Source organism: Anguilla anguilla, chromosome 17 (assembly GCF_013347855.1).
Source record: "Anguilla anguilla isolate fAngAng1 chromosome 17, fAngAng1.pri, whole genome shotgun sequence".
Lineage (NCBI taxonomy): Eukaryota > Metazoa > Chordata > Actinopteri > Anguilliformes > Anguillidae > Anguilla > Anguilla anguilla.
The window spans coordinates 25841644-25867689 of NC_049217.1; the positions used below are offsets into that span (position 1 = coordinate 25841644).

Below are 26046 nucleotides of genomic sequence, written 5' to 3' on the forward strand. Positions count from 1 at the left end.
CGTACACAAGGCAGTTAAAAGATTTAACATTCATTTTATTTTTTATTTTTTGAGTACAGTGGTTATTAAATCCTCTGGCGTTCACCAGAGTAAACGAATAAGATTATAGCAAAATAAAAATGGATAAATATAGCTTTCTTATAACATCTGTCTGGCTCAGTCACTAGTCGTTAAATGCAACACAAACAATGGAACAGTCCGTACCTGGTTAGCACACGGAACACAAAAACAAACACAAATCATTAATAATACTTCTGAAATTCTGGCCACTTTACAAAGGATTTATATACATTCATTTAAAATCTTAAGAACAATCAATTGGGGGAGGGAAAAAAAAAACACATTTCAACAAACAAACAAACAAAACAAAGAACAACATAAACAAAAAAAATATATTTTTTAACTTGAGAATAACAAACAAAAAAAAAATTGACAAATTACAAATACGAAAGATTCCTCTAACATATTTCAAGTGCTGCAAAGGAGCTAACACACACCGCCGGTGACTGTGTGAGAGGCCTTAACTCAATGTGCGGCTCAAGTCAAAGTTTACCATCTGAAGGTCAGCCATGGGTCATGGGTCAAGGGTCAGGGGTCAATATTCAGTCACAGCTCCGCACCAGAGGTATGGTTGAAGTGGTTATTCAGACACAGCGGCCAAAGGAGGGCACATTTCTTCCGTAACAGGACTTACGACACGAGGACAGAAAGGCAGCTTGTTCTGCGGTCAAAGAAGCGGTCGGGGCAGCCTGTAGGTCACAGATCTTTTACATCACTACAGGAAAGAAAAAATAAAAAAAACAGCAAATTCCTCTCAGAGCACTCTGGACCAGGCTGAGCGCAACTTCAGACCCCGCGAGAGCGGTTTAATGCAAATTGTAGTACTAGCAGCAGTGCTAATAGTAGCAGTAGTACTACCCGCAATTTGCATCGTCAAAAACACGCACACCGCTCGCAGCCAGCCAATCGCAGGTCTCCGCCAAACCCCACCGGCCCGCCTCTCATCGAAACCTACGAGGTCGAAACGTGGCATTTCCCAGCTAAAAGGTTTTGCGCTGGCTTCAGGTCCGTTAGGATGACCAACAATATCGCTGACCGCAAAGGTCAGAGGCTACAGGTGACAAGGAAGGACGGAGGGGGGTCACATGTTCGTCACCGCTCAAATTCTGCACCAAGACAACCGTTTTTTTAAACCACAAGTCTCACGGTTACAAGCTTAAACTACACATTAAATATACATTATGAAATGTATACGTGTTAACTATTCGAATAATCATTATTAGCAGCGTGAGCTATAAGATATTTTATATACATCTATCTGTACTTGTGTATACCACCTCTCAGGACGGGTCACTCTATACATGTCCAATGAAAGAGTGTGTGTGTGTGTGTGTGTGTGTGTGTGTGTGTGTGTGTGTGTGCGTGCGTGCGTGTGTGTGTAAGAGAAGAGCATAACTGTCCCTTGTTTTCTTTCTCTCATCTGCTCCCCAGTTCATTTCCTCCTTTCTCACTCCGTCTCAGTCAAAATAAAATAGTCTCTCAGTCACTTTCATTCCCTTTCTCTCCTCCTCTTCATCCCCTTCTTTTCTCCTTCTTCCCCCAAGGGACTCGTCCTTCCATCCTCTCTTCTGAAGTCGTGTTGGTGTGTTGTGCTTAGTTGTTCTCTCTCCTGCTCGCTCTTGGTCTCTCTCCCTCTCTCCCTCCCTCCCTCTCTCCCTCCCTCCCTCCCTCTCTCTCTCCCCCTCCCTCCCTCCTTCTCAGGCAGTGCTAGCAGACAGTCTGCTGGCTGGACAGAGGCGACTCCAGGGACAGGCTGGTGGTCAGCAGATCGGGCCGAGGACTCTTAAACATGGACGAGATGTAGAAAGCCTGCAGGACAGAGACGAGACACAGACAGACACACGGACTGATCAGATGGACCACTCACATAGACAGACAGAAAAAAGTGGGTGGGGGGGGGGGGGGGGCCCACAGACACTCACCACCCAGTAAGCCGTGAGCGCCCCCTGCAGGAAGCCAGTCAGCACGTCGGTCGGGTGATGCTGGTAGTCAGAGATCCGGCTCAGTCCTGTGTACATCGCCAGCAGCACCAGCAGGAACTGGAGGAGGGGCCGCAGGAGCCGGGCCCCTCGCCACGAGAACCGCGCCTGCAGGTAGAACTGGGGGGGGGGGGGGGGGGGCGGGGTGGGGGGTCACACGACGAGAGAACTCCAGTCAAGTCAAAAACACCCCTCTGAAATATGGGTGTTATGTGTAAAATTCCTGCTCCACACTGTGTGTGTGTGTGCGCGTATGTGCGTATGTGCGTGTGTGTGTGTGTGTGTGCGTGTTGTGACATGGTCAAGGTCGCCGCAGGTATGCATGCAGTACTCACAGCCAAGTACAGCATGGTGTACATCGCGAAGGAGGCGTGGCCTGAGAAAAAGGACTTCCTGAAAGAGACGCCAATCAAAAACATGTTAACCAATGGCTTCAGCTTACACCCACAAAAACACTCCCATTGAGCCCTGCCCATAACAAAGGCCCCCCTCAGGCAAATGGTGTCTCCTCCTAGTGCCACACTGGACTCCAAACAGCCAGCCCAGCCGACTGTATCTTCGTTAGCACACTAGGCCAGCTTTGGCTGGCACACATGATGCACAAGATCGTTAAGTCAAGTGCTCCTTAGAGTAATGCTAGCCACATCACTCATGGCTATCTACTGGCAACTACTGCTACTGCTAATGCCACTACAAGGACTGATAATCCTGAAATTACTACTTCTAATAAGCACAAAACTACTCCTACTGCTATTGTTGCAATTACTACTAAAACTACTGTTGCTACTATTAGCACTATAGCTACAGTTTGCATTAAATGTGCTGCCAGTAGTCCAAAGACTGCTGAAATGCTAGTCCTGCTATTAAAACAGTCATTGCTAATGCTACTTCAACCAGAATTACTGCTAATGCTACATTACTACATTATGGCTATATAATAACCCTGCAAGGCCATCGCTAATGCTACTGTAGCTAATGCTACCGTTAGCGCTGTAGCGCAGTGAATGGAGGCTAATGTCTGCCAGGCCGTGGGGAGCAGCCAGGCACTGACCTGGCTTCATCCAGAATGCGCTGGTCAGTCTCCTGGCAGTTGACCTTGGGGACGTAGGTGCCGGGGGTGCAGTTGAGGGACGCGTAGGTGACTTTGCACGCGGACAGGAAGTGGGGGCGGAGCCGGCCGATGCTCAGCTTGGCCATGTTGGTGAGGGACTGGCCGATGAAGCAGCCGAACAGGAAGCTGCCCAGCTCCTTGTACAGGCTGGACACGTACAGGTTCCTGATGAAGGCGCGCGAACGCACGCCCAGGAAACGCACGCGGTAGCACTCTCCCAGGGCGATCTACGAGGGGGTGGGGGGGGCAGGGGGGAGGCGGGAGGGCGAGGGGGAGGGGGGAGGGGAGCAGGGCACAAACAGGAGGGTTAAGGTCATCCTCAGCCACCACCGTCAGGGTTGCACTACTGCCTACTCCAGGATTCTTACACATTTTCCCTTTCAAAACTGACAGACTTTTCCAGTCGGACATTTTGAGATTTCCCAGTACATTTTTCCCGACCATACTTGGCATGTCAGAGTACTAATAGCAAGATGTTAATCATGGAAACAAATGATTTCAAAGATCCACCTGCTACATATGCATGTCACATTCTGACTATGCTATTACATTGCCGAACCCTAGCTGCAAGACAGAGCTACTGCAAATAAAAAACACCAAACCCCGGCAAAGTTCTACACGTATCATTTTATTCAAGCTGCAATGCTGAAAACAGGGCAAGGTTATTCAGTTTTTGACCCAAACAGTTAAATGACCGTACAACGAGAAAGCGGGCTAAAGTCCATTGAGTCCATTTGATGCCCTGACACAAACTTTGCGCTTCCAAAGTAAATATTTTGGTTGCGCCGGCTGAAGCAAGACACCATCAAAACACAGACTGCTTGTCTGCCCAATTAATTTCGTTAATAATTAAACTTCCTGGGGGTGTGCTAGGGCCTGGGGGGCCGTAACTGCTTCCCTGTATCAACGCAGCCGTACGCTGTGGGACCAGTAATGATGCACCCCCCCCCCCAGACCCAACCCCCAACAGAGTAACAGAGCCCCGTGACCCTGGTGATGGAGCCGCCGGGCGCTGCTCACCGCCACCCCGGTGATGAGGAGCCCCCCCGCGATCAGCACGGGGTCCGGGATGGCCTCGCTCTTCAGGAGGGGGTACGCGATGCTGGGGTCCCCGCAGAAGAAGCCCCGCCTGTGAGGGGTCACCGCCTTCAGCTCGCACGCCAGGAACGGGATGGAGGCTGCGGAGAGGGGGGGGGGGGGAGAGAGAGGGGGAGGGAGAGGGAGAGGGGGGGGAGAGAGAGGGAGGGGGAGAGAGGGGGGGGCGGGGGGGGAGAGGGAGGGGGGAGAGAGGGGGGGGGAGAGAGGGAGGGGGGGAGAGAGAGAGGGGGAGGGAGAGGGAGGGGGGGAGAGAGAGAGGGAGGGAGAGGGAGGGAGGGGGAGGGAGAGAGAGAGGGAGAGGGTGGTACAGAGATGGGAAAAAAGAGAGAGGGCAAAGCGGTTAGAATTTGAGGGAAGGGACAGTCAGTTTCTGTCACTGCGATTATGAGCAGCTGAAAACGTGCACACAGAACCAAGCATCAGATGTCTGTACCTTCACCCCCACTGAGGTCAAAAACACACGTTTTAAAATACACTTTTCCAGTAGCACTGCACGTAGAGACTACTTTTCAACCTTCAACCAAACACAGCCAAACACTGAACGCGGTACTGTACAGAATGACAGAGCACTTGACTAGAAGAGAGCATTAGCATCATTGTAGCATGTGTAATATCAGTGTGAAGTGTACTGTAGTAGTAGTGTACAGGTTCTGAGGCCTGTGACTATACACGTACAAAGCCTTGCAGTTAGTTCACAATTAAAGTAGGACCCTTACTGACACTAAGCAGGTGTGTGAGAGCGAAGAGGCTCCAGGTAAGTGCACGGGCAAGGTCCTCCCCCCGACAAAACAAGTGCGAGTTTTATCTCTCCTTTTGAGTCTCAGACAGGAAATGTATTTAACCCCTTTGTTACCACAAGGGGGGTGGGGATGGGGGTGGGGGGGAACGTGGAGCGTGACCTGCTCACGACAGAGAAGACGCATTCACACGCGCAAGCACGCGCAAGCACACGCGGATACGTGCAGAGCGGGAGAGAGAGAGAGAGAGAGAGAGAGAGAGAGAGAGCAGGGGCGAGGGAGTGGAGGAGGGCACAAGTGGCGGTAAGATTCCGCGGAGGACTCCCACGACATCGACGCCCAAACACGTCCCACCTGGCCCTCATCTCCCGCCACCCCCCCCCCCCCTCACCTTATCGCACGGCAGACGGCACGCAGGCCTGAAATAGCCTGTTTTCCACTGCTGCACACGCTCCACACACACGTCACACACACCTCACACGCGTCCCGGTCATCACGCGCGCCTTAAACCTGCTGACAGACCCACACCGCGGGGGCCGTCCGGCCGCCCTGAGCCAGCGCCAGAGGTGGAACGCTGGAGATATGAGTGCCCCCCGCACCCCCCACCCCACCCCCGAACCTCACCTGGGGATGGGGGCGGGGGGTCTGACTGGCTGTGCCAGACAGGAAGTGACCTCTGACCTGGACGTGGACAGCATGGGGGAGCAGTTCCCTGCACTCTCCGCTCCACAGGCCAGCACAAGCCACCTGCGACAACCGGGACTGAACCAAAGTGCGTAAGTGCGTGCCTTCCGGTGCGCTTATTGACTTCTGCCACATTATCAACATGCCCAGGTCTGTTCTAGAACGTTCCGGGCCTGCGCCAGCATTCCGCAGATAAGACTTTCCACCAGCCTTTTCCCAGAAACACAAAGGGGCTTTTCTCTTAACAAGCCCAGGTTAATAATTAAGGAACGGCCTGATAGCCCAGACAGGGCGGGCGTGGCCCGGTTAACCTCGGTCAGTGTGGCAATCCCCGCCGAATGACCGTCCCTGGCCAAAGTCTGGCCTCGTTTAAAAGCGTTCTGGGTCCGCAGCCCAGAGCCGAAGGGTGAAACGCGCTCACGAACAAGTCTTCTCCTTCGTTTTTTCGCTCGCCGCGTTTCAACATCCCAGACCATGTTATCTGAGGACGGGAAGATCTGAACTCTGGATATCACGCGATGTCTGTTCGCTACGTGTGTGTGTGTGTGTGTGTGTGTGTGTGTTTGCATGCGTGCTTGTGTGTGCCAGATAGTCTGGCTTTGTGAATGTGTGTGTGTGTGTGTGAGTGCGTGTGTGTGGACAAATAGCCAAGGCTATATATATGCGTCCACAGTGTATATATGCACACACAGACTCCAAACTGTAAATGTGAATCCACACACACAGTACATCTGAATCCACAGACACACTTCACACTGTACTTTTGAATCTACATACGCGTGCACACACACACACACACACAAAGACAGTGCATCTGAAACCACAGACACACTTCACACTGTACCTTTGAATCTACACACACACACACACACACACACACACACACACACACACACACACACACACACACTCGCCCGCTGCTCGTTACTGACAGTGTTTCTCTGTTTCGCAGCAGGATGCCAAACCAGCTGCACGCTCTGTGCAGGGATTCGGCCTGCCTGCTGTGAACATCTGCAGGACTGACACCACGGAGAAGGGAGGGAGTGAAAGAGGGAGAGAGAGAGAAAAGACAGAGAGAGAGAGAGAGAGAGAGAGCAGGGAGCTAGGTGAAAATGAGCTATTAATATCGTTAATTCATCGTTTGTTTGATGTTGATAATTATTCCTTGGGAAATGTAAATTGTCCTCTTTTCATAACCTTTTACAACTTCTCCTTTTTTCCATACATTACTCTAAACGTGACAGAGGGGAGGGGCAGGAAGGACTTTTAAACACGAGCAAGTTCGAAAATATTTTGGCAGCACCGGCGAACTCCTGTCTTTCTAATAAACCCTGAGAGAGAGAGAGCGAGAGAGAGAGAGAGAGAGAGAGAGAGAGAGAGAGAAGCGGGCGTGTTATGGCTTTCCACAGCCCGAGCCAGCCTGTGAAAAACACCTCGGTCACACGCCATCCTGAAGCGGCCTCGGCTATCTGACCACTCACCGAATGCGCTCAGACGGCGGGGCTCAGGGACCCCGAAAAACACGTTCAAACCGCGGGCTGAAAAACTGCCGCTTTACGCTCACACCACAACCTACACGAGCTCGCCGCGTCGCGCGATCTCTGTTCATCGGGAAATGTGATGTTCCGTTTGCTCGCTAATTGTGCCAATGCTTCGGACGACTGCTGCCAAAAAAGCAAACTGAACTGAATTTAAAAGGAGGGGGAGAGAGAGAGAGAGAGAGAGAGCGTGCGAGGGGAAGAGGGAGAGGGAGAGATGGACAGGGAGAGGACGAAAGAGAACTATTTAATAGGCTTAGAGAGAGGACTGGGCAAGAGCTTTTGGTTTTCAATTTACACTTCCATTACCCTGGCCCAAAAAGTGAGATCACTGTCAGGGAGCGGCTACAAACTACCCGAGAAACACAAAGCAGAACACAGCGAACGGAGAGAGAAGAGAGAGAGAGAGAGGGGGAGAAAGAGCGAGAGAAAGAGGGGTAGAGGCAAAAGACACAGAGGGGGGGAAAGAGAAAGCGCGCTTGTTATTTGTGTGTGTGCTTTGGCAATGTGAGCCAATTTAGCCATAAAGGAACTGCTCAAAAAGGAGAAGAGGGCCAGAGAGAGGGGGGAAATGAGAGAGAGAGAGGGGCAGAAAAAAGGGGGGGGGAGAGAAAGAAAAAGAGGGGGGAGAGAGAGAAAGCAGGGGCAGAGAGGAAGAGAGAGGAGGAGAGAGAGAGTGCGAGAGAGGGGAGACAGGAGGGAAAGAGGGGGCAGAGGGAATTCATAACAAGAGAGGGTGAGAGAGGGGAGGGATGGGAGGGAGAAAGGGGGAAAAGAGAGAGAGAGAGAGAGGGAGAGAGCTGGAGAGATGCAGCAGGACCCTTTCTCTGGAGAACAGCAGATGGAGGCGATTAGCAGACGGGCTGGAATGTGTGGGTCAGAGTCCCAAGCTCAGCTGTGACCCAGCTCTCTAAGCACAACCCAGAACCTCTGAACCTCTGAACCTCTGATCCTCAGAACCCCAGAACCTCTGAACTCAGAACCCCAGAACCTCAGAACACCAGAACCCCAGAACCTCTGAACCTCTGAACCTCAGAACCCCAGAACCCCAGAACCTCAGAACCTCAGAACCCCAGAACCCCAGAACCTCTGAACCTCAGAACCCCAGAACATCTGAACCTCAGAACCTCAGAACCCCAGAACCTCTGAACCTCAAAACCTCTGAACCTCAGAACCTCAGAACCCCAGAACCTCTGAACCTCAGAACCCCAGAACCCCAGAACCTCAGAACCCCAGAACCTCTGAACCTCTGAACCTCAGAACCCCAGAACCCCAGAACCCTGAGCGCGTCCCCTCGCCCCGGGGTCGCCCGACCCTGCCCCCTGGAGGACACCCGCGTCACCGCGCATTCCTGGGCGTGGCCCCCAGCAGATTCGGCCCTCCCTGCCGCCTTGACCCCCCCCCCCCCCGATTGGCGCGAGGGCTCCCCGTCGCCGTGGCTACAGCGTGAGAGAGGTGATGGGGCTCCATGCACACGCCCCCCCACCCCCCCCCCCCCCCCCCGAAGGGAAAGGGGCGTGTCTCAGAGTCTCACGCCTCACGCCTCACATCAGCACCATCAAAACCCCTCTCTCTCTCTCTCTCTCACGGCAGCCGCTGACCAAAAAAAAAAACCCAAAAAAATAACTGCCATTTTAATTACGGTTTGGCTCGGTGGCGGCGGCGGCGGCTACAGAGAGAGAGAGAGAGAGAGAGAGGCGTTTAACGGCCTGACAGAGGCTGGTGGGAAATCTCTGTTTTTAATTTACATTCCCATTACTGTACGCCAGAAATGAGATCACTGTCACAGAACAGCTACAGAACACCAGAGCAAAGCCCAGAGTGCTAAAGAGCGCAGGAAACGGAGGGAGGGAGGGAGGGAGGGAGGGAGAATGAAAGAGGGTTTGGACGGACAGGGAGAGGGTGAGATAATAATCAAATGATACGTTAGAATTCCAACTTTGCCTGCCGCTTTGTGTGCTAATATATACAAAAACAACAGCCATTACTACTACAGTGCATTATATTAACAAATACAGTCGCTGGTTTCAATGAACATCATTGCTGTGATATTTCTTAATGATATGTACACCGATCAGCCACAACAATAAAATCGCCTGCATTTTTCTGATTTAATATTTAATTTTCTCTGTTTGTAATCAAACAATTCACACGTGGTCAAAGTCCAGACTCATAGCTGTTATTAAAGGGTATTCTGATACATTCAGCTTTCACCATGTAGTAATTACATCCCTTTTTATACGTAGTCCCCCATTTCAGTGTTGTAGACAAATTAACATAATGTCAAATAAAAGTCATGTTTTGTATTTGGATGCATATCCTTGGCATGCCATGACTTCCTGATGTCTGTGACCTATGAATATCATCAGAGTCTGGATATCTTATTGTCAGGTTGTCCTACAAGCGATACAAAACACTTTGCATTTGAATGGATCTCTATGGGAATTGGGGGGTGGGACGAGATTTGGCTGTAAATTATGCTGATACAGTATGGAACACATTTGTTGGCTAAATGGCTTTAAGGGTCCATGGTATCAAATGAGCCTCAAACCACCGTGCTGCTGCCAGATATTCAGTAGATACAACAGATACTACAAGCATTGTTTCTCCTGAATATTTTTCCATTGAGTTCAACAGGAAAATTAACGTGTATGTGTGTGTGTGTGCGTGCGTGTGTGTGTCCTGTGCACTGAACCAGTGGGTCTGACATCAGAGATTGTTCACAAAGAAAGGCTTTATGCCGGAGGCATTCAGGTGTGCAGGAAAGAGAACTGAGACAAACACACACACACACACTCACACTCACTCACACAGGCACGCGAACACGCGAACACACACACACACACACACACACACACACAACCACGCACAGTCAGACAGCCAAACACACTCACACACACAAACATTCACTCACATACTCACTCACTCACTCACTCACTCACTCACACACACACTCACACTCACACTCACGCGTACGCAGCAGACAGTGGCGGGAGACAGGAGAGGCGCCAGTCGTGCGTCAGACAGGAGCCTGGGCCTGCGCTCGGCTGCGCTCTGTGTAAGATTATAACAGCAGCGTCCTCAGCGCAGACAGAGATAAGCGTGTTGTGGTAATGAGGCCTGCTGTTTCAGAGAAGCTGTACTGTGAATAAACAGAGTGTGGCTGAGGGCCTACTTCCCCAGAACCTTCTGTACCCCCCCCCATGCACACAAGCGCCACGATGCACCCCGATGCATCTTCTATACCCCCAGCACCCCCCCCCGCACCCTCCCTGCACCTTCTGCACAACCCCCTCACCCCCCTCACCCCACTCCCCCCCCTCCCGCCGTCTCCCTGCACCTTCTGTACTCCCCTGTGCCCCCCCGGCACCCCCCCGCGCCTCACAGGACACCCCTCTATAACTCCCAGTCCTTGCACTGTTTAGTCTAACATGACAGAACACAGGGCAGTGGAGAACAAAGACGCAGACAGGATGCAAGGATAAAACATCAGACATCTACAGATCATACACCTGTAAAACACACAAGCTTCCTGACACACACACACACACATGCACTCACACACACACGTGCGCACACACACTCACACGCATGCACACACACACACTCACACGCATACACACGCATGCGCGCACACACACATGTACGTACGCACACACGTACATACACGCACACACACACACACACACCCTTTCCCTTTAGGTTGTCCGTCGTGTCCGACGATGACAATCCTGCCTGTGCTACTTGTGAGTCTTCTTGTGGCTGTGGAGCCCAATCCGTGATCCACACTGTCTGCCACAAACAGAACAGGTGAGAGCACTGACTGGGGGTGCGGATGTGGCGCTGGCTTCATGTCTCTTCAGACGTTTCCTGGTCCGTGGATCACTTCAGTCCTCCTCGAGCTTGTGCACCCCTTGCTGGCAGAGCTGCCGCCAGGTGGAGCGTTGAGCGGTGGTGTCCTCCAGCCGGGTCGGGTTCAGGCCGCACGCTCTCATGACAGTCTTCAGTTGGTATTTTATATACCATCGCTTTTTCTGGCCCCCTGCCGAGGGGCGGCCAGGATGTACCTGGCCATACGGCACTTCACGCGATGAGCGTTCTTTCGGCGTCCTGATGACGCGACCGAGCCAGCGAAGTTGGTGCTGGGTGACGGTAGCCACCACACTGACGCAGTTGGTCTTGCGGATTATTTCAGTATGGGGCGCTCGGTCACGCCAGGTCATGGAAGGCCTCAGGCATGCTGAGGTGGCGACTGTACAGGGTCCACGCCTCACAGCTGCAGGGGACAGCTGTGATGACAACCGCCAAGTAAACAGATATTTTGGTGTGGAGGTTGAGGTCTTTATTTTGAAAGACCCTTCTCCTGAGTCTGCCACATGAAGATGATGCCTGTTTGATCCGGTTTTGTATCTCCCTTTCGATGCTGCAGTCGTCAGAGAGGAAAGTGCCCAGGTATTTGAAAGATTCCACTATTGCAAGCGTTTTGTCGGAGATGGTGAAGGTTGGTAAATGAGACGGGGGAGTAGATGCCCACTGGCATACTACTTCGGTCTTTGCCACATTTACAGAGAGACCCAGCCTACCACACGCCCTTGCAGCAGCTGCAAGGGTAGCTTGCAGTGCCTCTGGTGTGTGGGCCACAACTGCGCAGTCATCTGCGCGCTGTAGCTCGATGACACGCTCAGATGTTATTTTTGCGACCGCTTGAAGCCTTCAGATGTTAAACAGATTTCCATAAAGTCTGAAGTCGACAGTAACCCCACTGCCATTCTTGATCTTCTCGTGGTGCAGCGATGTCACACACAGGAGGAAGATGTTAAAAAGAACTGGAGCCAGGATGCACCCCTGACGTACACCGCTGCACACCCTAAAGGGCTCGGATTCCTGGCGTCCAATAGTCACACGGGCCATCATCCCCACATGGAATTGTTGAAGGATGTTGACAAACCTCAGGAGGATAGAAGCTCCCTGTTGACTGTGTCAAAAGCCTTTGACAGGTCGATGAACGCTACGAAGAGGTCATAGCTCACTCACACACACACACACACACACACACACACACACTCTCTCTCTAAGCAGGATGAGTTCCTTTAAAGGGGCCCGGTCACAAAAGCAGCCCAAATTTCCCACGCGGGCAGAGACCCAGCTGACCCACAGAGACTCAGCGAGTTCACACACTCTTGCTCGTAAATGACTGCGCCAAAACAAGACGCTGCAAGTCTTCGGCTACAGATTTCACTCGACATGAAGCACAAGCCAGGGCATGAGAAGGAGAAAGGAAAACTGAAGAGACAGCGAGACAGAGAGAGAAACAGAGAGACAGAGAGAAAGAGCGGGAGAGAAACAGAGAGATAAACAGAGAGACAGAGAGACAGAGAGAAAGAGCGGGAGAGAAACAGAGAGACAAACAGAGTGAGATAAACAGAGAGACAGAGATAAACAGAGAGACAGAGAGAGAAACAGTGACAGAGAGAAACAGAGCTGGAGAAAAACAGAGCAGGAGAGAAACAGAGTGAGATAAACAGAGACACAGGGAGAGAAACAGAGCAGGAGAGAAAGAGAGAGAGAAGCAGAGTGAGAGAAACAGAGCAGGAGAAACAGAGTGAGAAACAGAAACAGAGAGAGAGAGAACAAGGCAATACTGCAAGAGATAAAACATACAAGACAGGGGGGAATAACAGGAAAAACTGTGAAATCAAACATATGCATGCCCAAATGTGCACACGCAAGCTCTCGCACACAAACAAACACGATGTGCAGTCTGGACCGCAATCGGAATTTCAAGATTATGTCTCGGAACAAACGGAGAACGCAGACGTGAAATTACAGAACTGTCAAAAATAAAAATGCGTGACCATCATGCAATTCGTTTCACATCCCTGAAAGACTTTGTGTGTGTGCATCTGTGTGTGTGTGTGTGTGTGTCTGTGAGAGAGAGAAAGAGAGAGAGAGAGAGAGAGAGAGAGAGCACTGCAGGACGTATCGCATCTTCATCCAATAATTGTTTAGCAAAACTAGAATTGTACCATGCAGATACACTACATGGCCAAAAGAATGTGGACACCCAAAACATCACACCCATATGTGCTTGTTGAACATCTCATTCCAAAACCATGGGCATTAATATGGAGTTGCCCCCCACCCCCGACCCCCCCCAACCCGTTGCTGCCATAACAGCCTCCACTCTTCTGGGAAGGCTTTCAACAAGAATTTGGAACCCAGAAGCAGGGATTCGCTTCCATTCAGCCACAAGAGCTGCAGAGCGAGGTCGAGCAATAAGGCCTGGCTTACAGTCTGCGTTCCACATCATCCCAAAGGTGTTTGATGAGGTTGAGGTCAGGGCTCTGTACAGACCAGTCACGTCCTTCCACACCAAACCACAGCAAACCATAATGGACCTCACTTTGTGCATGGGGGGTACTGTCAAGCTGAAACAGGAAAGGGCCTTCCCCGAAATGTTTCCTCAAAGTTGGAAGGACACAATTCTCTGGAAGGTCACTGCACGCTGCAGCATTAAGACTTCCCTTCACTGGAGCTAAGGGGCCTACACCAAGCCATGAAAAACAGCCCCAGACCATTATTCCTCCTCCTCCACCAAACTTTAGTTGGCACTATGCATTCGGGCAGGTAGCGTTCTCCTGGCATTAGCCAAACCCAGATTCATCCGTCAGACTGCCAGACAGCGAAGCGTGATTCATCACTCCAGAGAAGGCGTTTCCACTGCTCCAGAGCCCAATGGCAGTGCACTTTACACCACTACAGCTGGCGCTTGGCATTGCGGCAGCGCCATGGTGATCTTAGGCTTGCGTGCGGCCGCTCGGCCATGGAAACCCATTTTGACGAACAGTTCTTGTGCTGATGTTGCTTCCAGAGGCAGTTTGAAACTCGGTAGTGAGTGTTGCAGCCGAGGACAGATGATTTTTACACGCTACACGCTTCAGCACTCAGCAGTCTCATTCTGTGAGCTTGTGTGGCCTACCGCTTCGCGGCTGAGCTGCTGTTGTTCCTGTACATTTCCACTTCACAATAACAGCACTTACAGTTGACCGGGGCAGCTCTAGCAGGACAGAAATGAGACTGACTGGTTGGTAAGGTGGCATCCTGTGACAGCGCCACGTTGAAAGTCATAGAGCTCTTCAGTACGACCCACTCCACTGCCAATGTTTGTCTATGGAAAGTGAGTGGCTGTACTCTTGATTTTATGCACCTGTTAGCAATGGGTGTGGCTGAAGTAGCCAAACCCACTAATTAGACTAGGGTGTCCACATACTTTTCGCCATGTGGTATATAAAGTCTTCCAAAGAAGGGGGGGCCAGGATGGTGGGGGGGGGGGGGCGGGGGGCATATAAAGAGAAAGAAGGTCACCAGACGAGAGAAACGGATGGAAAGTGTGGCATGAATGAAGCGAAAGATGAAGGGAAAGAAACAGGCGCAGAGATGAAAGGGGGGAGAGAGAGGGGGTGACCCGTTAGGGGCCCACCGCCCCCCCATAGTGCCCACAAAACCCCCTTCTCCCCCTTTCACCCTCCCGCTCTCTCTCCCCCTCTCCCTCCAACTCTCCCTCCCCCTACCTACATTTTGTGGTCTCAGTAAACTACCAACTTATACAACAAAATTAATTAAAAAATGAAAGTTTTACAATTAAGGCGCAGTGCTGTAAACTCACACCTATTCACATACTGGCAGACACGCACACAAACACACACACGGACGCACACACACGAACACACGCGCACACAAACACACACACGCATGCACGCACACAAACACACGCACGCACACACACACATACACACACACACACACACACCTTTGAATCTCTCGTGATTGCACAGACGAGTGAGAAAAGTGGTCGAGGTTAGGATGAACAAACCGCGAGTGAAGACAGGAGAGACGGAGGGATGGGAGAAGGGAGAGAGAGGAGAAGCGAAAGAGACGTTTTTTTTTTTTGTCAGCTGACCAGACAGTGAGCGGGAAGACAGAGGCGGAAAAACGGGAGGCGAGCCGTCATGGAACTGGGATGACAACCAGAAGGATGTGGGCTCGATTCCTGGGCGTGGTGTTCCGGCTTCGCCCGTGGACAAAGGGACGTGACCCAAACTCCCTCCATAAACACCCAGTATGTGTAAACTGATAACAGAGCGGGGGAAACAGAAGCTGCGCTCGTCACTGTGGATACAGGCGTCTGCTACATAAATACATAAGCTAATGGAGAGAGGAAACGCACACGCGCACACACACGCACGCACACACACACGCGCGCACACACACGCACGCTCACTCAATGCACACACACGCACACACACACATACACACGCACGCGCACACACACGCACGCACACACACACACATACACACACGCACGCTCACTCAATGCACACACACGCACGCACACACACACGCACGCTCACTCAATGCACACACACGCACACACACACATACACACGCACGCGCACACACACGCACGCACACACACACACACACACGCACGCTCACTCAATGCACACACACGCACGCACACACACACACGCGCGCACACACACACGCACGCTCACTCAATGCACACACACGCACACACACACATACACACGCACGCACACACACACGCACGCACACACACGCACGCACACACACGCACGCACGCACGCACGCACGCACACACACACACACGCACGCACACACACACACGCGCGCACACACACACGCACGCTCACTCAATGCACACGCACGCACACACACGCACGCATGCACGCACGCACACACACACACACGCACGCACACGCACGCTCACTCAATGCACACGCACACACACACGCACACGCGCATGCACACACGCGCGCACACACACGCACGCACGCACGCACGCACGCACGCACGCACGCACGCACGCACGCACACACACACACACACAAACACACACACACACACACAAAGTGAGCATGTAGATGCACGCACATAGCCTGCACACACACAATCACAGGTACATGCACACACACGCACGCGCGCACAAAATATGAACATGCAGATACACGCACACAGCTCGTACGCACACACTCACGCGTACGTGCGCACACACGTTGGTGGAATTTTGACGGCTGAAATTTATGAACTGGTTAAGAAGCCCGTGCTGGTATTTCAGGGAGAGCGTTCTGCAAACCCTGGGAATTTAAGAAGGGCTTTATATAGACATCTTACAGTCAGCAGCGTCAGGGGGCGAGACTCCTCCTCCAGAGAGCACATCATGACTGGAGCTCTCAGGAGGAAGAGAAAATAAAAAAATAAAAATTTATCATTTCATTTAATAAAACACCCACACCAAATTCACTCTTATTCAGTCTCCTCATCTAGACCCTGGCCCCGCCCACGTGAGGGCAAAGGGTAGCCAATCAGAGGCTGTGCTGAGCCTTAATGGAGAAGGTGTCAATGTGTTGACCCAGGCAGAACACAGTTAATAGTGATCGGGCTAATGGACCTTAGTGTTTAGCTGGGGGGTATGGTGGGGAAGGGGAGGGGGGGGGTGGTCCCTGTAACCAGGGACCGCCCCCTGGGACTCTGAGTGTGTGTGTGTGTGTGTGTGAGTGTGTGTGTGTGTGTCCGCATGTGTCTGTATGCGTCATCCAATGTTTTTATGCAATAACACAGAACTGATATGCATACAGTAAAATAATGTCACTGGGGGTGGGTGGGTGTGACGCTAAGCAACCGAGTGAGCGACTCTGAGTACACGTGTGCGCGTGTGCGTGTTTGTGCGTGTGCGAGTACACACGTGTGTCGGCGTGTGTCACACATTGATGCTTTCATGCAGTGAAACAGAACTGGCATTTGAATACATTAAAATGTGCACATGACGCATAATACATACAGCACACACCTATATTTACACACAGACATGCACTCAGATATGAACACACATACCACACATACACAGACAGCGCCAGCACCATTAAAAAGCCAGGCTATGGATACACAGGCATGTGACAGCATGTTGGGAATCCAGCCTCAATCCTCAGCTTTCACTGCCAGCCACACACACGCACGCACACACACACACACACACGCACAACAACAACAACAAGCTTTATTGGCATGCAATACATGAACTATTTGCCAAACCATAGCGTACAATTTGTAGTGCAGAAAAACAAACACATACTTTCACAAAAGAACCGAGGTAAACATTTTAATGACAACTGTAACAGTAAAACAAAGGCAGTTAATTAAAAACAGCTTAATCAATATTATTGATTAAATAATAATACTTTTTCACTAGCACAATCATTTTATCATGATATTGTATTTTAGTTACATTTATTTATAGAAGTTTTTTTTGTATTGTATGTATTTGTAACATACTATCTCAAAATATATAGTGTATATTATGTTGGGAGCTTACTCTCTTTTTTATACTCTATATCTCTTTCTCTCTCTCTCTCTCTCTCATACACACACACACACACACACACGGCTGTACTACACCATCCACAGATAAGGTGAGGAAGAAGGGGACAGAAAGAGAGGTGGAAAACAGAGGTGAAAGGAAGAGGAGGGAGGGCGTACATTGTTTAACCTTCTAGTTTTTTTTCCCCCCCCACTACGCCGTCTACCCGTCAATCTTCCTGTCACTCTCCCATGCAGCCTGACAGTCAAGTCACAGCTTGAACCGGGCCCCCGAAAAATCTCAGCCCGACCCGACACGAGGCCGCACTCTTCTCCGCACGAGCCTTAGCCAGAGCCCACGCGGCGCAGCGGTCTGAGAGGGGGGCGACCCGGTGTGCACCCGGCTCGCTGAGGGCCGCCGGCGCAGCGCACGCACGCCGGTCAGGGGCGCGTCATCAACCGCTCCGTTTTGGGGGGAGGCGCAAGAACGATGCCTCGGTCGGGCCAGCGGACGGGCGCGCGGCGGCAGGCCCGAGCAGCACGCCGTCACGGCAACGAGGTTCCCGTTTTTTACGGCCGCCGCGCGTAAGCGACGCATCGCGGCGTTCGCATCGTACGAACCCCGCTCTTTAACGTCTGCGGCTGGATGAGGAAACCAGGTAAAGCTTCGACCTCGGACCTCCAGGGCTGCTGCCCAACTTCATCCTCCGCCGACTACAACTTTTTTTTTTTTTTGCACCGAATGCGAGGCGTCCATTTTGTCCCTCGCATAGCTTAGCTGAGACTAGCCTTCCTGCAACTGCCAATCCAGCTCGCGCTCAAAATTTAAAGGGCCGGCCACAAAGGGGTCCGACCCCAGCCGAGCCCCAACGCAGAACGACAGAGTCCCACCCGTAAACAAGGACAAAAAAAATGCAAGCGCAACCTGGCAAAGGCAGCAGACTGGAGCGCGTGGTGCTAACCAGAAAGGCGTTTCGTTTCTGCATCGCTCGCGGCCAGAATCCTGGATCGGCTCACGTCATTCTAATCGAACGCCACCTAGCCTGACTGCCCCAAGGGGGCGGGAGACGCACGCGATCTTTGCTCGTTGACAAACACACGCAAACCCGCTGCAATGCGTCGCACCTCACACGCCGCCGGCCGCCGTGCTGCCCTGAGGCAGCCAAGCGCTCTTTCGCTTTCGAACCCTCTTTCCTCTTTCCGCAATTCTCGTCGTCGTCGTCCCCCCCCACCCCCCCCGATTCATAACGCCCGCTTTCATTTGCAGGCCCGTATCACAGCTGCTGCAATGCCCGGACTGGCGGGAGGCCGTGCAGCCATTGAGGTTGGAGGAGTACACTTCATGCGCAACTGGTGCAGGCAGACTGCGGGCACCACAGCGACCAGTAGAGGTCGCTGTTGTGCAATCAGACAACTATAATCTGAAAATGACAAACCATCCTCCTTGCTGGAAAATGCTACAAGAACGCCAGACCACAGTCAGCACCGACAAGGTCAGGATTCAATACCAGACCACGAGAGACCTGATGGAATTAGCACTCCCTCAAATGGACACGCCCAGCAAAAGACGCACTAATGACCACTCATCCCTGAACTTTGACCCCAGAAAAGGCACAGAGATTCCACTCTGGCCAGAGGGTAAAGACCATGTTCAAACCTGCAAGCCCCCTGCTGCACACCCACAAGAACAAACACGCAAATAAACACTCAGACACTGGCGTGCACACACAGACAGTAGCCACGTGCAGACGGGCACACACACACACACACATGCACACTACAGACAGACAGACACTCGCTTGCACACACAGACAGTAGTCACGCACACACACACAGGCAAATGCAAACGTTCACCTCTCACGCAGACACACACACACACACACACACACTACAGACAGCAGAGCTAATAATACAGCAGAGGTAAGTAATGTGGTTGGGGGAAGTGTTAGACTGTGACGCACCCCCTGCAACTGTCGCTGTGTAAATCTCCACAGAAAGCCTTTGTTATCCCCGATTAACACTAATTCACGATTCCCTGGTGCAATTTGCATTGTTTACTGTTAACTGCAACCCCCCCCCCGCAAGCCTCCACTTAGTACAATTTTGGCAAGGGGGCAAAAAAATGAGGACCACCCATAGAGAGACACAAGAAGAAGCATTCCAGACGTCCTGAGCCGAGAACTGACAGGCCAGCAACGACAACGAGACGAAAATTAATTTGGCCAATCAAATTTGGCTCAGCAAAGAGGCAGGCTGTGAGGAGGGATACCGCCTACAGTGACAGTTACCAACTGCAGTCAGACGCACTAATTGCAATGGCACGCCAGCTGTGCAGAGAGAGATCAGCTTTGGTTACAGATATCACCTAAAGTGATATATACCAGTATGCAGTGAAAGTACTTGGACACAGCCTGGGCCTGTTTTTCATGGTTTGGGCGAGGCCAAAGTTCCATTGAAGGTAAATCTTTATGCTACAGCATACAATTGCATTCCAGACGATTCTGTGCTTCCCCAACAGTTTGGGGAAGGCCCTTTCCTGTTTCAGCATGACAATGACACCAGGCACACAGTGAGGCCCATATAGAAATGGTTTTGTCAAGAACGGTGTGGAAGAACTTGACTGGCCTGCACAGAGCCCTGACCTCAACCCCATCCAACACCTTTGGGATCAGTTGGAAACCCAACTGCGAGCCAGGCCTAATCACCAAATCAATGCCCAACCTCACTAATGCTATTCTGGATGAGTAGAACCAAATCCTTGCAGCAATGTTCACACATCTAGTTGAAAGCCTTTCCATAAGAGTGGAGGTTGTTACAACAGCAAAGGGTGGACCAACCCCATATTGATGCCCACAATTTTGGATGAGATATTGGATGTCAGGTGTCCACATACTTTTGGCCATGTAGTGTACCAGCCGCAGTGATGGATACCAGCACACTTGTTCCCCAGGCGATGGCACGCATCAGCATCCGGTCACAGGTAATCGTTGATTCCGCAGATTTCTGGGAGGTGTCATTCGGCCCTCTCCTGCCCCCAGCCCTCCGCCCACTCACCTGGCCAGTACCCTGCAGGGAATCTGTGGCCATGTCTACCTGGGGCCCGAACGACTCAGGGGCCTCAGCTCAGCAACAAATCCAGGCTAAAGCTCTTCCTGGACAGATGCTTTCTCGTTGTGGCGTAAAACTTGCAGACAATTGTCGACCGACATCCACCTGTATCCTGAGCTTACGTTCGCAGGTCTGACAATGAAACTATTTGACTGCATTCATGTTAATTAGCCTATATAGTACTTCAGCTCATTCTTTTACTTGTACTACATTCTGCAGTACACTCTTTCTTCCTGTTTGCATTAAAATACTTTGATAGTCTGTCAGTTTGAAAAACACAACACTAATAAAATCTGAAATAATAATAATTATTATTATTGTTATTATTTATATTAATATGAATATGTCTTATTTTGTTGTTATTATTATAATTATTGCTATTGTTATTATTATTGATATTAACATGAATATATATCATTTTATTTGTTGTTATTATTGTTATTATCGCTATTGTTATTATTATTGATATTAACATGAATATGTATTATCGTGTTTGTTGTTATTGTCATCGCTATTATTATTACTATTATTGGAGGGGTCCCCTGCAGTAACGCCTGCCTGTACCTGTCAGTTGACGGGTGTAGCGTGCTGGAGTCAGCAGGCCCCGGGACTGGGCGGAGAGTAGTATTATCATAGCCTCGGGGCGGAGGAGTGCAGTGCGATGGCTGTAAATTTGACAGCCTGCCATTGGTTTGGCTTTTTTTCCCCTTTTTTTTTTTTTTTTTGTTTGCGTTCAGCGATGGGGCGTCTCAGCGTAACCGCCGATCCGCAGACCTGTCGGGCCGCCCCGACGGGTTCAGGTCGAATCGGCGAACGAGACAAACACCCCGGCGCGGCGCGGAACAGCGCCGCCGACCGGCCCGAGAGAGCCTCGCATCGTCAGGAGGTCACGGCTCTGAAACGGCGGGGACAGGAGAACTCCAAAATTTCAACCAGTATCTGCCCTGTGTGACGGAAAACGCAAAACAAGCCAGATGGGAGGACATTTCCTCTTTCACAAAGCAACTGCCTTAAAATATGTACTTCCACCTGAGCTTTCTTGATTATGAAGATTGATCTACATCAGGGGAAATGTGGACCCACGATGGTCCATTACATTACATTACAGGCATGTGGCAGACGCTCTTATCCAGAGCGACGTACAACGAAGTGTATAACCACGACCGGGAAACAAGTGTGTCGAAAACCCTAGAGAGAAGTACCGTTCCAAGTGCAGGGAACAACCGCATAGTTCAGCTTGGACCCTGAAGGTTAAACTGATCAACACTAACAAAATCCGAAATCCTGTCAGGTAATTTTGCAGGACAACATCGCATTATAGGCTAATCATATGGATGGACGGTCTGATATTCATAAACTTCGTTATTTTCCGTGTTGTATTGTCCAGCTAGCCTCAAAGTTAATGGTCACCATGCTTTGATTCGCACACGTTGTGATAGGCGTAATGTGTTCCGAACTGTATGACATTCCACTGTAAAAATTTATACTGTGATTCTGAAGACTGAAAGTAGAAACTGGTACAAATGGACAACACTACACTAAATGCACATTGAACTTTACATTTTAATATATACTACACAAATCTCTCATGATGACTCACGTCAGGCCTGTTGAGCAAATTCACCTGACACGACCGTGATTCCATCACTGATCTCCCTCTACAAACCTCCTTCTTTTATGTTTTTCTGAAACTATTTCTCACAGCCAAAAGTCCATATTCTGTGGTGTGATGGTTTTATAATACAAAAGGGTTCTTATATTTTGTACAGTACTGGTGTTGACACCGTTGCTATTATAAACAGCCATTCTTCATCGATTTGGTTTGGCAACGCAGCTGCCTACCTTGTTCGTCATGGGATAAAGCTGATTTGCATTTTAATAGACAGAAACATTGTGAGTAATTCAATTCGACGTATGTATTATGACACCATGAGTTACTGCACTAGGCATTTAATTTCTTTAAGCGGTACATTCTTTCGTTGCTAAGTATAACTGCAAACTGTACCTACTGATCTGCACTTTTTGGACTTTCTCTGGAGATGGAATGGTTCAGCTCGCGACAAAACAATGCGGCCCTTCACTAATTTATTGAATTATATTACGTAACTTTCAGCCGATTTATTTTTGCACACAAAATGAATAGAATGAAATGAGAGAAAACAACGAACAAAGGTCAATTGGATTTGCGAACAGACGGATTATTTATTTATATTCCCAATAATTCCCACTGCTTCGCTTTTCCTTGAGAACTGCTGTTGTCATGGGAACTGAAGAATTCCTCGGGTCAACGCTCTAGCCAGCTGGTCCGCATAAACTCACCACGTGCACAAAGGTTGTGAACTTCTTGAGTAACTTTTTTTTTCTTGCAAAACGCTATAGATTGTGTACCAGCATTGCAACCTGATGCACTAGTGCATTTGACATGAAGTTTTTTTTTAGTATAAAACTGGTCCTTGTTGTAGTGAAAATATAACTGAAAACTAATTCTAAAGGTCGAAATTATTCCCTAAACAGTAGCAAGTTTTTCTTTTTTATTGGAAACTCGTACTCGAATACCCTATCCATATCCAATCACTTATGAACTCAATGTCAGTTACCGCTCAGCCGAGTACTACGTTTTCAGGAACAGACTGTACGGGTCAAATCGGGGTTCGCTGTAGAACACAGATTCTCTGCCGTTTCGGAAAACTCAAATCATGTATCAGAAAAGCTTAGCGGCTGCAATTTACCTTAAACGATGTGTAAATGCAGTACCAAGCTGTAGCCTATACAACTAGATAGACTGACAAAATAAAGCTGGATAAAACTTGGACAGCTCTGAGGAAATAATCCATTCGCTTTTGAATTCACTTGCCAGCGTGTAGTTAGCTGCACTGTAGGTGCATATAGTCACAACTAGTTAGCGGTGTTGCTATTTCACGTTGTATTAACTTGAAGTTATTTGTAGGTGAATGTAAATGTTTATACATTTGTTATCAATGCGACAAGTTGTTATTTACCTACGACCAGACATAGAAGGTCCAAGCCCACCAGCATCTTTCTTTTGGTGCACGGTGTGTCCGGAATATCCGCGCCAGAGTCCTTCTTCCCAGACCCATTCTCCTTCACCGAGTCCCCGACTCCACCGTTGTCAGTCAGGCGGTGTTGGATCTCCGCGTCCCGCGAGAGTGTGCCGGCGTTGTTGGGGTTGTATTTGTGCATAGTTCCTCGTAATTCCGATTAACTTTAAAAAAACTGTTTATGTACCCCGTTTAGCTGACAAGAAGTATTCTCTCAGATACGCGCCTTTATGGTTCTCAGCTGCTTACTGGATAGCTAGTAAACTAACTGTGTTTAAAGCACTAAACAAAAAAAATGCCTGAAAAAGTTACGACAAATAAAATCGTAATGGTTAATCCATCCACTAGTATCCGTGCCTGTTAATAAATGTCCAAGAGCGATTCCGTGGTAATTATGAACAGAGATGGAAAACACCGAGCTTAAGCGTCTTGTTTGCACGCCAACTTTCTCTTGCGACCTCCGCTCTAAAATGTTTCACCTGCGTTTATTAATGTCCGAAGTGCCCATCGTGACAGGCAGCTCGTCACCAGGCAAAATCGATAGCCAGCTTCGACAGAAGGCTTCGGCAATCCGCAGAAAAATTGGGACTGATGACAAATGGCCCGGTCTTCTATTCAGCAGAGTGTAGCCATTTCACTTTCCTGGAGTAGTAATCCACATCTGTTATTTTCCCTGCATTCGAGTCGGTCCCTGCCCGCAGACGTTAGTGGGTCTCCTACAACTTGGTATTGTTTTGACTTGTGATGGTTACGGTATGCTTCCGCTTGATTTCGCTCCCACGGGAGTAACTCGCACGCACGAATGAGTTTTGCAAAGGTGCCCCCTTCAGTGTCTTAGAGTCGTGTCCAGAGTTCGCCACTGACGGGTAGGCTACGGCAGTTTCTTCAAACTTTCGAGATCGTTTCTTCCTGTTCCGTTGGCTAGCTGCTGGTTAATTATTTACAAGGTAGTAATAAAGTGAGAGTGAAACTCCTGAATGGCTCATCGAGAGCAGCTGCAGGCAACCCAAAGAGGCCGCAAGGTGTAAGTTTCTTAGACGAGATCGATCCCTGTTCTGGCACCCTTCCGTACTATCCGTAGTACTCCGAAGTTTCTCTTTAAAATGAGGCGCTTGGGGAGGAGGGGTGGGGATGATTTTCCTAAGAGTGGCCTCGCGTGTTGTAGGGATTAGGTCTGCGCTGTTTATCACTGGAACTTCAAATAAAAAAAGTGTCAATTGTTGTACTAATAATAATAATAATAATAATAGCAACAACAACTATTGTATTATTATTATCATTATCATTATTATTATTATTATTATTATTAATAATAATAATAATAATAAGAAGAAGATGAAGAGGAAGAAGAAGCAATGTTTTATCTGTGATAACAACTCCAAAGGATGGTGATAAAGTAAGAAGTCATCATGGTCATAATAAATGCTCATCCATGTGATGCAAACGCATCGCCTCCGGTGTAGCATTACTAAACGACGATATTGACATTACGGAGTATCCTATAGATTCCCATTGTTCTGCAAAACCCATTTAGACGGAAGGATCAATTCTGGAACAAATGACGAATAATGCCTTGCATTTTTTTCCACGTTAATGTTTCAAAACAAGGGCACATTAAGCAACGGAATGGAATATATCATTCACATTGGACGAAAAGGTTACCGGGGCCAGAACCATTTCGTCACGTCCAGCTATTGCACAGACTATATTTTAACACAGTTAATGAATGAAAGCAACAATCATACAAATATGATTATGATTATGCTTTTGCTTATTATTATTGTTGTTGTTATTAAATCAATAATAAATAACAAGTCTTTCTGCACGTGCCTGCAGTGTATGAGTTTATGAGGAATAAGATAGATGCAAAATATATCTTATCTTCTCAATATAGATACAAAAATGGATTTAAAACAATGCTGTAATAAAGGAAATATTGGCATACATAAGTTGCATGCTGAAGGGGAAATATTAATGCACATTTATTTTCAGTAAAAGAGATTAAAAGGCTAAATTTCAGGGGATTTAAGGTTAGTTATAGGTGAGAGGCTGGTCTGGGTTCATGGGCTTAACACCTCATGTACATTTCCTCATTTAAAAAAAAAGTCAAATCTCCTTAAAGGTGCAGTACATCTGTTTGGAGAAACTAGCCCACCCATTTCCTCTCATCTCTCCCTCCAAAGCCCTTGCCTTCAAATGCATGCACGCACGCTGTCTTACATCATAAGTTCTGAAGAGCAGTGACTCGTGCTATCGTAATGAGTCAGAGGTCATGGTCAATTTCATATAAAACTG

The 26046-nt window shown here is 49.4% G+C and overlaps 1 protein-coding gene across 1 annotated transcript; it reads right to left on the bottom strand.

Annotated features, from left to right (window-relative positions):
• Positions 1-14: 14 nt before the first annotated feature.
• Positions 15-24846, bottom strand: ppap2d (phosphatidic acid phosphatase type 2D). The gene is made up of 6 exons (XM_035398531.1): positions 23692-24846; positions 4171-4328; positions 3091-3377; positions 2375-2432; positions 1983-2159; positions 15-1869 (listed from the first exon to the last, which is right to left on the bottom strand). Exons 1-6 carry the CDS (start codon positions 23891-23893, stop codon positions 1768-1770), a joined length of 984 nt encoding a protein of 327 aa, XP_035254422.1. The 5' UTR covers positions 23894-24846; the 3' UTR covers positions 15-1767.
• Positions 24847-26046: the final 1200 nt, after the last annotated feature.